Raw genomic sequence first — 15081 nt, 5'->3', positions numbered from 1 at the left:
TAAAATAGATGAGCTACACTGGAACAAGACAATGCGCAGATTCTCCTTCGCATGTAAAGGCTGATGGGATTAAGGATGTGGAACAGATTGCAAAGATATTTCACACTCCTGGCCTGACACACAACAATATCTGTATTTCTAAAGATTGAAACTATATGAAGTGACAGATTTATAGAATTTAAGTTATCAGTATCTATGTATGAAAATAATCAGTGTATTTGGTAATGTACATTCCACTGAAGCATGAGCGGTTCATTGAAATGTGTCGTATTAACAATAATAACAGTAACATCTCTTAGTTACGTGTGATGTTTTAACGTGGGTAGAAAGACTATCATTTAAAACCGTTCTGATGTGAAAGTCACACATTTCTCTTCGCAGAAAGTACCCTAATGCTCGTAAGATCTTGTACAGCCTGACGCTCTCATTGGCGTAATAGTGTTAGCACGAACGGACAAGGGAAGTGTCAGCTTGTAGTATTCTGAATCTGGAACTTTATTAACTTGGATGTCCGATCATGTTTGTAAATTCTTGATGTTTCGCTCACTTAGCACTCACTGTGCTTTACAGTTATTGTACCAGTCATCCCCGGCTATCAATCGTTGCGTTCGTTCTACCGCTAGTCGGCAACAAGCTTCTAATCTGCTCGTCGCAGCGCTGCGCCGCCCAGCGGCGAACGGCAGACCCACAGCGAGGTGCTATCAGCTGTTCATTCCCAGTGTTGGAGTGACAAGTGTCGCAGTCCAGTTTGTAATGGCACAGTTTTTATACGCTACAGTACAGTCAACGAATAGTGTCCACCACATGCTAGCGAGTTGTGGGAAAGAGGTGTGGAACTTTTCTATCTTCAGGTTGTGAGAAATAGATTAAATATGGAATGTAATGAAATTACTTTGACTAGTGCTGTTGTCCACAATAGTATGGCGTCCAACTTCTTAGCGCCTGTGAAGACAGAGCAACAAATATATGAAAATTCTATGTTAGAAGATGATCCAAACGCCAATTCGGCGGTAACCAACGAAGAAAAAATAATTCCAAGGTGGGGCCCTCATCACAAAGGCGCGCAGGAGTTAGCTAACCTGTACAGTAGAGGTAAGCTGTAGTGCCAATAAATAAAAATATTAATATGATATGTTTTTTGTTTGTTGTTGCTGTAATAACAAATATTGGTATTAAAGAAGGCCCCAACAAAGCTGCAGGTGTCATCTTATGTTATTGACGTTCAGGAAATAACTAAATCATCGCAAATTTTCGACGCTACATACGAGATGCAACACGCCCACCTTAATGCCGGTCCGAAGCTCTCATTAAGAAAAAAAAAAAACTAAGAGATGTGCTGATGTGTAGCGTTTGAGTTTTGGCATTTGCTTATGAAGATGTCCGACATTCGACATCTTATGTAATCCATCAATATTAAATAAAGCTTGTGTAAAGCTTCTGTGAAATCTCGTCAACAAAAGATGCCATCAGGGATGATTTATTAGTGTGTACGAAACCATAAAGCTAGGCAATATTCCTCCAAGATCTTATTAGCGTGAGACGGAACCTTTATGTCACTAAATGACATGGATCATATATGGTGAACCCATTAATCACTATACTTTTGGAAACTTTATTAGAGTATTGATGCTTGCATAGTCCTCTCATTTCTGTTTATAAGTCCAAAGCAGTGTTTCATTTTCGATGCTGAACTACCAAGATCTACGTTGCGTTAAATCTAGAATAAAATGAAATAAAATTTCTTGACAGAATGCAGCTAACGTCACTTCCATTCCTTGATAAATGAATACACACCAGACAGTATTAAGCAGCTTGTTAGTTTTTATATGTACTTCATTTCTTGTGTAGCATACCGTTATTGAGGTATCAGTCAAGGCAAAGGAAAACTTGAGATCCCACCAAGCTATTTTTTGTAAGCCATTTATTTTAAAAAATAAGTTGGCCCAAAATGTGAGCCGTGTGTTTCTTTTGGCTCACATAATTTCAAGGCTAATCATAACCAGCTTTTATGGTTTGTATGAAATTAGGTTCTTGATTCTCAATACACTGAAAGTCTTACAAAATAAATGGAAAGGAAGTAGTAAATAGCAACAGAACAAATAGCAGCTTGAACAGATCTGAAGTTATGGTCTTTAGTCCGAAGATTGGTTTGATGCAGTTCGCTATTCTTCTCTATCCTATGCAAGCCTCTTCGTTTCCAAATAACTAGTGCTTTCTGTATCTATTTCTTGATCTCCCTCTAAGATTCTCTCTCTCTCTCTCTCTCTCTCTCTCTCTCTCTCTCTCTCTCTCTCTCTCTCTCTCTTCCCTCCAAAGCTAAATTGGAAATTGGCAGTCCCTTGATGTCTTCAGAATGTGTCTGGTTGTACCACAAATTTCTTTTCTCATCAGTTCTGTTCAGTACCCTCTCATTAGTTATATGATCTACCAATATAATCTAAAGCATTCTTCTATGGCACCACGTTTCAAAAGCATCTATTCTTTTTCTTGTCTAAATTGTTTATCACCCATGCTTCATATCTATACATGGCTATACTGCATACAAATACTGCCAGAAAAGTCTTCCTAACACTTAAATCTATATTTGATGTTAAAAAATTTCGCATCTTTGGAAATGCTTTTCTTGTCATTGCCAGTCTACGTTTTCTATTCTGTCTGCTTTGGCCATCGTTAGTTATTTTGTTGCCCAACCAGCAAAACTCATCCATTAATTTAAGTGTTTTGTTTCCCAATTTAATTCCCTCGGCATCACCTGATTGAATTTGACTACACCATATTGTCCTTGTTTTGCTTTTGTTGTTGTTGATCTTTTATCTTCCTTTCAAGACAATGTCCATTCTGTACAACTGCTCTGCAAAGTCCCTTGCTGTCTCTGACAGAACTACAAAACTGATACAAAACTTAAATTAACTGAAAACAAATTTTGATGTGAAGAATTGTGGCTTCATTGGGAGACCAAACAGGGCAGATGTAGTCTGGTATTAAAGAGGTAGCTCTCATTGAGAACTGGACTGCTTCCCTGTACTTCTGCTGTCATACAGCTCACCTCAAAGGCTTCCAGCTGTTACTTCACTAACCAAATGTGGCACTTTCAGGACAATGCCTTCAAGAATTCCTCTTTCTATTTCGTACTTGTATTGCAGAATGTCTTGTCAGTTTCACTATAACCCTCTAGCTTGATCACTTGGGAAATCAGAACTGATGATCAATCCTGGATGGAATGTGTTACCGAACAAGAAGTAGACTTTGTTTTGTGAAGAGTGACCTCAAATCTTAATCTGGCCATTCAGGTTTGGATTTTTCCTGGCTTCTTTCACTGCTTAAAGCAAAAATCATTATTGTTGTTTTTGTTGTTGTTATTGTTATTTATTATAGCACAGTCCAGTCACAGTAATGTGATCTCTGCCTGTGTTGTGGGTCAATGTGAAATAACCAGTCGTAGATGGCAAGTGGCAGCACTAGCAGTGGAGGGTATTTAAAGCATTTCAGGGATGTGGAGAATGGTGGAGTCATTGTTGTAATGTGGAAACTGAGCTTTTGGGTCAAGGGTGGAAGCATTCTCAAAACGGCTAAATCTGTAAACTGTTTGTGTGCCACTGGGTTAAAGTATACCATGCATGGCAAACAGGTGCTATCCAAAACCAGTGTCAAGGCTACTGTGGTACACTACAGGCCATAGATGACAGGGAGGAAGGACTTCTGTGGAGATGTGTATGGGCAAACAGACATGCAGCTTTTGAGCAACTATCTGCTCAAACAAACCAAGGGGCTACCTACAATGTCTCCTTGATGACCATTCAGCAAATGTTTCTGCATATGGGTCTCCACAGCAGGTACCTGGTTCGTACACCCATGTTGACTGCTGTTCATCAGCAACAAAGCCTGTATTTTGGACCCCAATACTGTAACTTGAAGTCAACTGAGTGGCAACAGGTGGGCTTTTCAGATGATTCACATTTTATGCTCCTTTGAACGGATCATTGTTGGTGTGTACGGCACGAATGGCGTGAAATGTCTGAAAGTAAACACTCTGCAACAATCATCAGAGATGTCCAGGTCAGAGAAGGGACGCTGTTGATCTGAGGAATATTTTTTTTTTTTTTTTAATGTTCCCTTTGTGATCTTGTCATTCTGGAAGGCACACTGGATTAACACAAGTATGCACCTGTCCCTGGGGACTGTGTCCAACCCTATGTGCAGTTTGTTTTTCCTCGACACGATGATATGTAGCAGCAGGGCAGTGCAACACATCACAGAGCTCGCAGTGTACATTTGTGTTTTAAAGAGCACCAGGAAGAGTTTATCATACTCTCATGGCCACTAAACTCCTAGGATTTAAACAAAATCAAGAATCTGTTGGACTACCTCAGTTGGGCTGTTCTTGCCCTGGATCCTCAAATGAGAAACCTGAAATTAACGTGGCTCCACATCCCTGCCGATACCTTCCAGAACCACATTGACTCTTCCTTTTATGTATTCCATGGCCCACACTGCAAAAGTTGGTTATTCAGTCTTTTGACAGTTGGTTACAGTAATGTGACTGGATAGTGTATCATTATCACTGTTCTTCTTCTCCTGTATTGTCAGCTCTACTCTTGGTCCTCATTTCCACCTTCCTCAAGATATTGCTTTGTCAGGCTGCATGAAATCTCATACTTTGTGTATTTCTTAATTTTATTTTGAAAGCTTAATGCTAGCTTCTGTTTACTCTTTAATTCTGGATATACTGATCCTAAACGCCCTTTGTATTTGATTCTGTAAAACTAGTATCGTCTCTTTTTTATGCCATTTCGGAGGCGCTTTTTTTTTATATATATATATATATATAAATAAAAAAGCAAGTAGCACTTATAAGAGTCTTAACAATTAAATGAAACTGTTTACCTTATATATGATAATGATTCCTACATACATCTTGTAATATAATTATGAAGATTCCTGTTCAACAAATCATAACAGTATCTTTGTTTGTATTTTATATAGTGAGGGCACATGTAATATATTTACTACTGTGGATGAATTTTCACAGGATTGTTTAGTTAGCAAATAAGTAATTCTTTCTTCTTTAGCTCCACCAATCTTAATTCATGTGAATCTACAACATACGTCTATATAAGGACGAGATAAGTCAGACTTGTCAGTCTAGTGGTAAAGTGTGTGCCTGGAAACCAAAAGGTTGCAAGATTGAACCCCTTGTCTGACCACAGAATATTTCGTTTTTCCTTTAAGGCAACCTTCCCTTGCAATGAGATGAAGATTTGCTGTGAATGGCACATGGTTCAGATTCCACAGTAAATTTTAGGTACCATTTCCCTGATAATATTACTGGTGGAGGTTGGGGACATGTCAGTCATAGAATTGGTGTCCAGGCTTTCAGACCCACATGGTTATTAGGATAAGATATGAAAGGTACAAGTAGATAAAGCCATAGTACATTTTATATAGTATGTTTACATTTACATTATTTGACCTTTTACTTGTTACTAATAAATGTGTACTTATTTTTAAGCAGAGTTTATGTATATGGTCCTCCAATATCATGTGCCTGTCAACACCTGAGAATTTGTAATGGTCTACCTACACCCAGGTAATAGTTTCTTCACAGATGGTGTACTCAAAGACAGTGGTGTGGAGTCAGTTCACCAGAATCAAGATGGTTCCTAGGTGTTTGTGCACTCAGGTCAGCTTAAACTGCGTCCATGCAGAACACACACCATTCCAGATCATCTGAAAATGTGACAACCATCACAGACAGACTGCCCCAGACATTAAATCAGTTATGAAAGCAAATAAGTGTTTTTGTAGCTGGTTAATTCAGTTACAAGAAAGTGCTGCTGCAGAAGGCATTGACATTCTACTGACTTCTATATGTCATTTGAAAAAGAGAGAGAGAGAGAGGTGGTGGTGGTTCATCTATCTCATGTTTTAGTTACTATCTTCTTAGTTATTAAATCGCCCTGTCTTTAAAATATCAACTGATACTCTCTTTCCCATTAGAACTGAATGTTTACAATTCTTTATGCGGGCGTATTAAATTTAGTTTTGTGGTAGATTTCCTTGATAATGTGAAATGTATATTGTATGTATCTTCTTTTCTTAACCACACCTTTTGTAACATATACTGACAGCACTGGTCACTGTCATCTTACTTTACACCACTTGTATCAAAAAAAGATGAAACACTTCGTTTCCTTGTCTCAGATGCTCTCATCTTGAGTAACCTATTTTATTGCTCAAGATCAGTTCTTTGTAATGTATTTTTGTGAATTATTGCAAGTGTGTAGTACCTGCCATGCAAAACTTTTAAGTCATCTTTGGTAGTTTCCACACAGGCAATTTTGTTTTCTGAGTCATTGTGTATCTCACAGAACAGATAATATTTTGAACAGATAATGTTTTGACAATAATAAATACAGGCACATAAACACCATACATGAAATTCTTGCAGAAACTGCATCAAATAGTTCAGTGTAACAATGGTATGTAGCCTGCACATTTATAATTATAACTCTAGAGTTTGTGCAAGAGTTACCAATAAATTTAATTGATATGTGATGCACATAAACTTAAAACTAGAAACTCCCGCTTAATGGATTGGTTGTTTTCAAATGTCTGTGACCAATAACAACTAAGAAGTTGTTATATCAAAAGGAAATTTCTTTGCAGAAGACTAAAATTGTGACACTGAATTACTGGTGCTTGCATTGAAGAAGTGAAATATTTAGTACTGCCAACAAAAATAAAAACAGGTACCGTATGCTTTAAGAACTATTAGTTTCTTCATTGTGCAGGAGAGACAGATGTGTTGGGCAGTGTTAAAGGGAGAGGGCAGATCACTCTGACCCTAGCGTGAGAATTCACCTGTTGTGAGTATGAGGGGAGACAAAGATGAAAGGGGAGGCATCAAAGGGGGTAAGAGGCCAAAAATAGTAGTCCAGTCGCACAGTGAGGAATAACGATGGATTAAGTGAAGGAGAAATGGTATGAATAGTGCAGTTAAGAAGTAGAAGGGAAATGAGATTGGGATTAAGGAGTAATTTGAAAGGGAGGAGGGTGGGGTTGTAAATGTGGATAGAGGATCAGAGGAAGAAAAGGTATAGTGAAAATTAGAGAGAGAGGGGGGTGATAACAGGAGGGTGTCAGTATGAAAGGATATGTTGAAGTGCAAGTTGCCACATCCAGAGTGCAGGGAGTCTAGTATTTAATGGGAGGATCCAAATAGTCTGCATGTTGTAGCAGGTGCTTGATTCACTAGAGTGGTCATGTAGAGCATGTTCAGCAACTTGGTGTCCACAAAGTGAACAGTTCTACACCCAATAGTGTTCTCAGCCAGTTCCTTACCTTAACCTTTGCTAGTCTGTGTCCTCCAGCTGCCTCTTTTCCTGCTCCCAGTCCAACCACACACATAAGCCATCTGTCTCCCCCAGCAACTTACGTAGTCCCTACCTCTGTTTCTCTCTTCTCCTTCCTCTCCAGCACTGCACCTAGCAGCCCAACATCTTGTCCCCACCATGTTCCTATACATTCTCACAGGTAGTACTACAGCATCTTCCTCGACCCCTACCCTTGTCTGTGTGTCTGTCTCTGTGTGTATGTGTGTGTGTAATTTTGTATCAAGGTAAATGCAGCAAGGACATGAGTAACTGTCACTATAAAATGCTCATTAGCATGTAACCCCAGCAGAACAATTCTGCAATCTACACATCTAATATAAACATGGCCAATGGTCTTGTCATGTTAGATATACTGCTTCTCACCTGATCACTGAAGTTAAGCAATGCCATGCCCAATTAATACTTGGATGAATGAGTGCCTGGAAATGTTGGGTGCGATTTGCACAGGGACACACAAGTCATCAATGTGGTATCCAGTTGAAAGACTTGTACCATGCCACTGTGCAGTATGATATCATCATCCATCATCCATCATCATCCATCATCATCATCATCCATCATCATCATCATCCATCATCATCATCATCCATCATCATCATCAACTACACATGCATGAGAATGAGGAGCCATGCAGGCCATTTGTTGGACAGGTTGCATAGTTCACATTCTCTCTCCCAAACCCCTACCACTGACCCTACCCTTTCCCTTCTCATTAATAAAACTGCATTTCCAGTGCGAAAATATTCAAGCTAACATAATGATGATTTCATAAGTGACCACCTTTATTGATAAATATTTCTGGTACCCCCTTCTACTTCATCTAGATATACCTATATAGTGATTACGACCAATTCTAAAACAAAGGAAATCTGGTGTAATGATTATCATGTAGTCTAAAAAGAAATTTGAGGGAATCACATTAGTTTACAGTTACTTGCTGATATGCTGTTGAGTTAGACACAAAAGGCCAATGAAGGTGTAGCCATATTTTTTAATAATAAATGGATCAATGAAACAAAAGGTCACTTAACAATTAAAGAACCATAAGCATCAGGCTGAAACATAATTGGGAGAGGGTGGAGGTTGGCTAACTTTTCATTAGTGGAACATTTGCTCCTGCACAAAGTTATACCATTACTGAGAAGGAGTGAAACTGGAAAGAAATGCATAGATCCAGTTTTTATACTGAAAAACTAATAAAAACATGTCATTGTCTTTATACTATTTAAAAAAAATGTTGTAGGTTGCACAGTATTGTTTGTATACTTAAGAATGATGCATTTTGACCAGACAGGCATCATCAGATTATCTGAAAATATAAGGGTATGATGACATTACAATAAATCCGGGTTTATTGCAATGCCGTCATCCCCTAATGTTTTCCGATAATACAGTAATACAATAAATCCAGGCGAAACATGTATTTGTTAAGTTAATAAACATCATTGTGCAACCTACAACTGTTTTTCAAATATTTGCAATAGTAGGTTGCTGTACCATCACACTAAGATGGAATGGAATAATTTTTGTTTTCTTCAGTCTTAAGATAGGTTGGATGCAGCTTTCCATTTTGGTCCATTGTGCGCAAGTCTTTTCATCTCTGTATGCCTACTGCAAACTTCATCCATTTCAGTTTTACAGCAGTCATACCATGGTCTCCCTTCGTCTGGTGAGACGTTTGTTTCTATAGATCCATGGTCTTATTTCAGTGATCTCATGGCTATTGCAGTCATAATTGGTGATGTAAGTGTGGGGAAAACACAGGGATCGTCTGCAGTGGAACTCCACACTCAACAAATGCACTGGATGGTGTGCTCCAAAATACTTGTGCATGCACCAGCATTGTACTGTGTCATCAGATCTGCCATAGTAGCCTATTCTCTAACCTCCATGTCATGTGATGACGCTTGGAAATTTAATACATTATCAGCTACTCCCTCTTCAACATCTTTCAAGCGCTTTCCATAGATACTTACAATAGTAGCATGCAAACACTAGGCCAGCTTTTCTGTTCCTGAGATGCTCATTGTCAGGCATTGGGCCATAATAGTATTGCTTTTGTTCAAGTCTTTTATGTTGGTATATTTCCCCATTTTCGGCTTGTATAATCACTAGAACAATTCCCCATTCATTTCTGCTCTGCTTATATACTTCCCGTTTCACATCACATGCTAGCAATGCCACCAGGTAGCCTTAAGTCTTGTGGTGGACAGTGATCAAAAGTTTTAGGCTCATCAGCTTAGGTTTTCCTTTCGTCAACTTATCTTATAAGTCATAGAGCCAATACTGTCTTGTGTGTTCTTAAAGTTTATCCTGAACTCAAACAGATCAACCCTGAGGTTAGTTTCTACCATTCTTCTTTAAATAATTTTTATTAATATTAAGCATCTAGTATTCTCTGTTCCGATTAACAGAATACTAGATTTTTCTGAACGACATCTACCTGAGTAACCCTACTAGAGAGCCCATTGGGATTACTGTTCTATCTCCAGAATAATTTAGTCTAGAGGATGCCACCATATTCAACCATACAATAGAGCAGTATGTTCTCAGGAAACATAACAGCTGTATACAGTTTTTGACATTGCCAAACAGCAGTCATACAATAATTTTTAAATGAACATGCCACCATTTGACTGTATTGTTGTTTGTTTATTTACAACCCATGTTTCACCCTTTTGTGCCATTTTCAAGTGATTGAGTTGATGTTGTTAACACACATTGCACGACATCAAGCTCAAAATTGGCCATAAATTAAGAAAAATATTGGCTTCTCACGAAATGCCAGATGTAAGATAATTATCTTGTAAAAAGATCAGTAAATAATAGTGGGAGCACGTCATATTTAGTAAAAATATAAACCCAATCACTGGAAAATGGCATAAAAGGCCAAAACCTGGGTCATAATTAATTAAACAATAATAGAACCAAATGGCAGTGTGGGTGAAAAAAAAAAAATTCTGTAGATTCCCCTCGCTTTCAGCTGTCCACAGCACCAGCATAGTAACATCATGTTCACTAATGTTACAAAGCCAGATCAGTTGTACAGACTGTTACCCCTGTAACTAACTCTTCGGGAACCACAAGTTAGTCTGGCTTTTCCAGAGAGTGTGGGTGTGCTGTACTGGAGGATCGTTGGATAGTGGATCGGGATGAGTCGGAAGCCACTCGAAGACAGTATAATCTCTTGACCCAAACACCAGGCTGCGAAGAGTTGTAGGTGGTCATGGGCAGCAGCACTGCTCAGCTAGGCATAGGCTTGGTGTGATCCGGCATAGTCAGCATCCTGCACTGGCAGTCTAGCTACATCAGGACTGATGCGGCAGCGTAATATGGCTCAGAGTATGGGACTGCTGGATAACGGGCTGTTTTAGTGGCTAGGAAGGCCTCAGTTCAAGCCTTGGACCTTAGGCCCAGCTGAAACCTGTGGCAGGTGGACCTGGCAAGATGATAGAGCAGAGCAGCCTCAAGTGGGAGCACACTGCATTGGAAACTTAATCAGTAACATGTGATACGATGACTTGCCTAAAGAGATGGCCAGCATTTGTAAATGCCATAGTGGGTTCGTTGTTGTGTTGCTCCTGGAAACGTCACATTTACCATTTGCTGAAGTGAAGTGTCCATGGTTTTAGTAACTAGCAAAGTGCTGATCAATGGTGCCCAAAGGGTGCTATGGGGCAATGCTGTGCCAGTATGTTACTGCAAGTGACCCTCTTTATGGCGTCAAGCACTCTTGCTTAATCTGTGCCATTAAACCTGCAATGGGTCACAGTAGCACATGTACTTTTGGATGCCAGAGGTCACCATGGGACACGTAAATGGTCAGGTGCTATGAAAAACACAGAGAAAGATGGAGATTAAGAGAACAATGTTTCATCATACTTGATTCTGGAAAAGACTTGTATGTTTTATTTCATATTGCATTGATTTCCTTGTTATTGCTGATTATCAGTTTACCTCCTGGTTTATGAAAATATATTTGCTAAATGGTGAATTTGTTAACTGCTATTATTGAATTCAGTTTTGTATTGGTCAACAAGAAGTCAGAATGTTACACAAAAATTATTATGGTGCACTTTTGGACAAACATTACACAGTGATGGAATAACCTCATTTACACATTGCCATACCCCTCCCTCCCCCTTTTCAAAATTACCTTCAGTGTTCGTTAATCCCATTGTTTTTATTCTTAGTTTTGAGTATAATTTGGGAGTGGTTTTCATGACTGATCTGAAAAAAGATATTTTTGGAAAGTGTCCATCCATCTAGCCATTATTTTTTTCCATTCCCCCATTAAAGGCATATACAGGAAACTTATTATTAGACCTGGTGGCTTTTGTCTTCCCAACCTCCCAGATTCTCTTCATCAGTTCACTGCGTTGCTTTTTCTTTTCTTCTGGCCAAATGTTATCACTTTTCAAATATGTGTGGTGACTTCAGGATTTTAAACACGATGTCTCTGCCCTTCATTTTTTAAATTTTTTACTAGTTAGTTAATTTTGTCTATATTTAATTTTGACAAGTCTTTTGTTGTTCATTTTATAAACCTGTTAGTAGGTTTTCAATGTTTCTTTCTTGTACGGTGTTGGCGAACTTTTCTCTTAGGGTGTAGAGGATTGCACTTATCCTTCGCTACAAGTTTAATTTTTCTTATTTGGAGCCATATGTTTTTCAAAGAATTTTCTTCTCTTGTTTTTCAATTTCTGAAACTATAGTGTTATCTTTGATATACATTATTCCTATTCCATATAAAACTTCCCACGCATCTATTTTCTTGCACTGTTGCAATTTCTCATTTTACTTTTTTGTTGTAGTGATTTCATGTTAATGTATATGCTTTTTGAAGATTGATAAGTCTTCCTTTGTTGACCATGATGTCCAGTCCTGAAGCTAGTATTATCTCTTCAAGTTGGTTGGAGTACTGTACCTCTGAAATTGTTCTGTGTCCTATTTATTTCTAGTGAACATTTTTACTAGTGTAAACATGACATGTTGGGTTCCAGATATGCGTAATATATATCTAAAAACAAAGATGATGTGACTTACCGAACGAAAGCGCTGGCAGGTTGATAGACACACACAAACACAAACATACACACAAAATTCTGGCTTTCGCAACAAACGGTTGCTTCGTCAGGAAAGAGGGAAGGAGAGGGAAAGACAAAAGGGTGTTACAAAAAAGTACGGCCAAACTTTCAGGAAACATGCCTCACACACAAATAAAGAAAAGATGTTATGTGGACATGTGTACGGAAACGCTTAATTTCCATGCTAGAGCTCAGTTTAGTTTCTTCCATCTACGCTCAATGGAGCACGTTATCATGATTTCATACGGGATACTCTACCTGTGCTGCTAGAACATGTACCTTTACAAGTACGACACAACATGTGGTTCATGCACGATGGAGCTCCTGCGCATTTCAGTCGAAGTGTTCGTACGTTTCTCAACAACAGATTCGGTGACGGATGGATTGGTAGAGGCGGACCAATTCCATGGCCTCCACGCTCTCCTGACCTCAACCCTCTTGACTTTCATTTATGGGGGCATTTGAAAGCTCTTGTCTACGCAACCCCAGTACCAAATGTAGAGACTCTTCGTGCTCGTATTGTGGACGGCTGTGATACAATACGCAATTCTCCAGGGCTGCATCAGCGCATCAGGGATTCCATGCGACGGAGGGTGGATCCATGTATCCTCGCTAGCGGAGGACATTTTGAACATTTCCTGTAACAAAGTGCTTGAAGTCATGCTGGTACGTTCTGTTGCTGTGTATTTCCATTCCATGATTAATGTGATTTGAAGAGAAGTAATAAAATGAGCTCTAACATGGAAAGTAAGCGTTTGCGGACACATGTCCACATAACATATTTTCTTTCTTTGTGTGTGATGAATGTTTCCTGAAAGTTTGGCCGTACCTGTGTGTGTGTGTGTGTGTGTGTGTGTGTGTGTGTGTGTCTGTCTGTCTGTCTGTCTGTCTGTCTGTCTGTCTCTCTCTCTCTCTCTCTCTCTCTCTCTCTCTATATATATATATATATATATATATATATATATATATATAAAATAGAGGGAAACATTCCACGTGGGAAAAATATATCTAAAAAGAAAGATGATGAAACTTACCAAACAAAAGCGCTGGCAGGTCGATAGACACACAAACATACACACAAAATTCTAGCTTTCGCAACCAATGGTTGCCTCGTGAGGAAAGAGGGAAGGAGAAGGAAAGACAAAAGGATATGGGTTTTAAGGGAGAGGGTAAGGAGTCATTCCAATCCCGGGAGCGGAAAGACTTACCTTAGGGGGAAAAAAGGACAGGTATACACTCGCACACACACACATATCCATCCACACATACACAGACACAAGCAGACATTTGTAAAGGCAAAGAGTTTGGGCAGAGATGTCAGTCGGGGCGGATGTACAGAGGCAAAGATGAAGTTGAAAGACAGGTGAGGTATGAGCGGCTGTCTTTCAACTTCATCTTTGCCTCTGTACATCCGCCCCGACTGACATCTCTGCCCAAACTCTTTGCCTTTACAAATGTCTGCTTGTATCTGTGTATGTGTGGATGGATATGTGTGTGTGTGCGAGTGTATACCTGTCCTTTTTTCCCCCTAAGGTAAGTCTTTCCGCTCCCGGGATTGGAATGACTCCTTACCCTCTCCCTTAAAACCCATATCCTTTTGTCTTTCCTTCTCCTTCCCTCTTTCCTGACGAGGCAACCATTGGTTGCGAAAGCTAGAATTTTGTGTGTATGTTTGTGTTTGTTTGTGTGTCTATCGACCTGCCAGCGCTTTTGTTTGGTAAGTTTCATCATCTTTCTTTTTAGATATATATATATCAAAAAAAGTCTTTCCGCTCCCGGGATTGGAATGACTCCTTACCCTCTCCCTTAAAACCCACATCCTTTCGTCTTTCCCTCTCCTTCCCTCTTTCCTGATGAGGCAACAGTTTGTTGCGAAAGCTTGAATTTTGTGTGTATGTTTGTGTTTGTTTGTGTGTCTTTCGACCTGCCAGCACTTTCGTTTGGTAAGTCACATCATCTTTGTTTTTTGATAAATTTTTCCCACGTGGAATGTTTCCCTCTATTATATATGGCACTTTCGCAGGTGGCCCAGTCTCTGATGAAGTAGGATAAGCCTGTGTGTGTGTATATATATATATATATATATATACACACACACACACACACACACACACACACACACACACCCACCCACCCACACACCCACCCCCACCTCACGCACTGATGACTGCCATCTCGAGCAGCTCGGACCGCAGTCCCACTGAACAAAAGCAGCATTATGGAGGGAGTGGGGAAGGGGCAGTGATAGCAGAGTGAAGAGTGCTGAATGGCAAAACATCCAGGGACTAGGTGGAGGCATGAAGACTGCCAGGCAAAGTGTTAGCTGGCTGTGGGGCAGGTAGGTGGATAGGGGGGGGGGGAGGAAGGTGGGGTGGGAAATGAAAAAAGGAGAGTAGCCGGGAGGGGGAAAGATGAGATGGTGCATTGGCAGAGGGCAGCACACAATGAGGGTGGAGTATGTGGGAGACAGTAGATAACTGTAAGTTGAGGTTGAGATAATTTTGGGATAAGAGATTGTGTTGTAGGTTGACTCCCATATGCAAAATTCAGAAAAACTGGCAGTGGAGGGGAGGATCTAGATAGTACAGGTAACGAAGCAA

At 39.6% G+C, this 15081-nt stretch overlaps 1 protein-coding gene across 3 annotated transcripts in view; it reads left to right on the top strand.

Moving 5' to 3' along the window:
• The first annotated feature begins 691 nt into the window (after positions 1–691).
• The window catches only part of LOC124774908 (plasmanylethanolamine desaturase), a 65442-nt gene continuing 51052 nt past the window's right edge, over positions 692–15081 (top strand). The window contains exons 1-2 of one of the 3 annotated variants that reach the window (XM_047249582.1): positions 692–828; positions 920–1092. In XM_047249582.1, the coding sequence (XP_047105538.1) occupies positions 921–1092 (172 nt within the window). In that variant the 5' untranslated portion in view covers positions 692–828; position 920. Of the gene's footprint in view, positions 1093–15081 lie in introns of all 3 variants that reach the window. The other 2 variants (XM_047249583.1, XM_047249581.1) reach the window with 2 other exon arrangements.

The sequence above is a fragment of the Schistocerca piceifrons genome, chromosome 2 (assembly GCF_021461385.2).
Source record: "Schistocerca piceifrons isolate TAMUIC-IGC-003096 chromosome 2, iqSchPice1.1, whole genome shotgun sequence".
Taxonomy (NCBI): domain Eukaryota; kingdom Metazoa; phylum Arthropoda; class Insecta; order Orthoptera; family Acrididae; genus Schistocerca; species Schistocerca piceifrons.
This window is presented reverse-complemented; position numbering and strand designations above follow the sequence as displayed.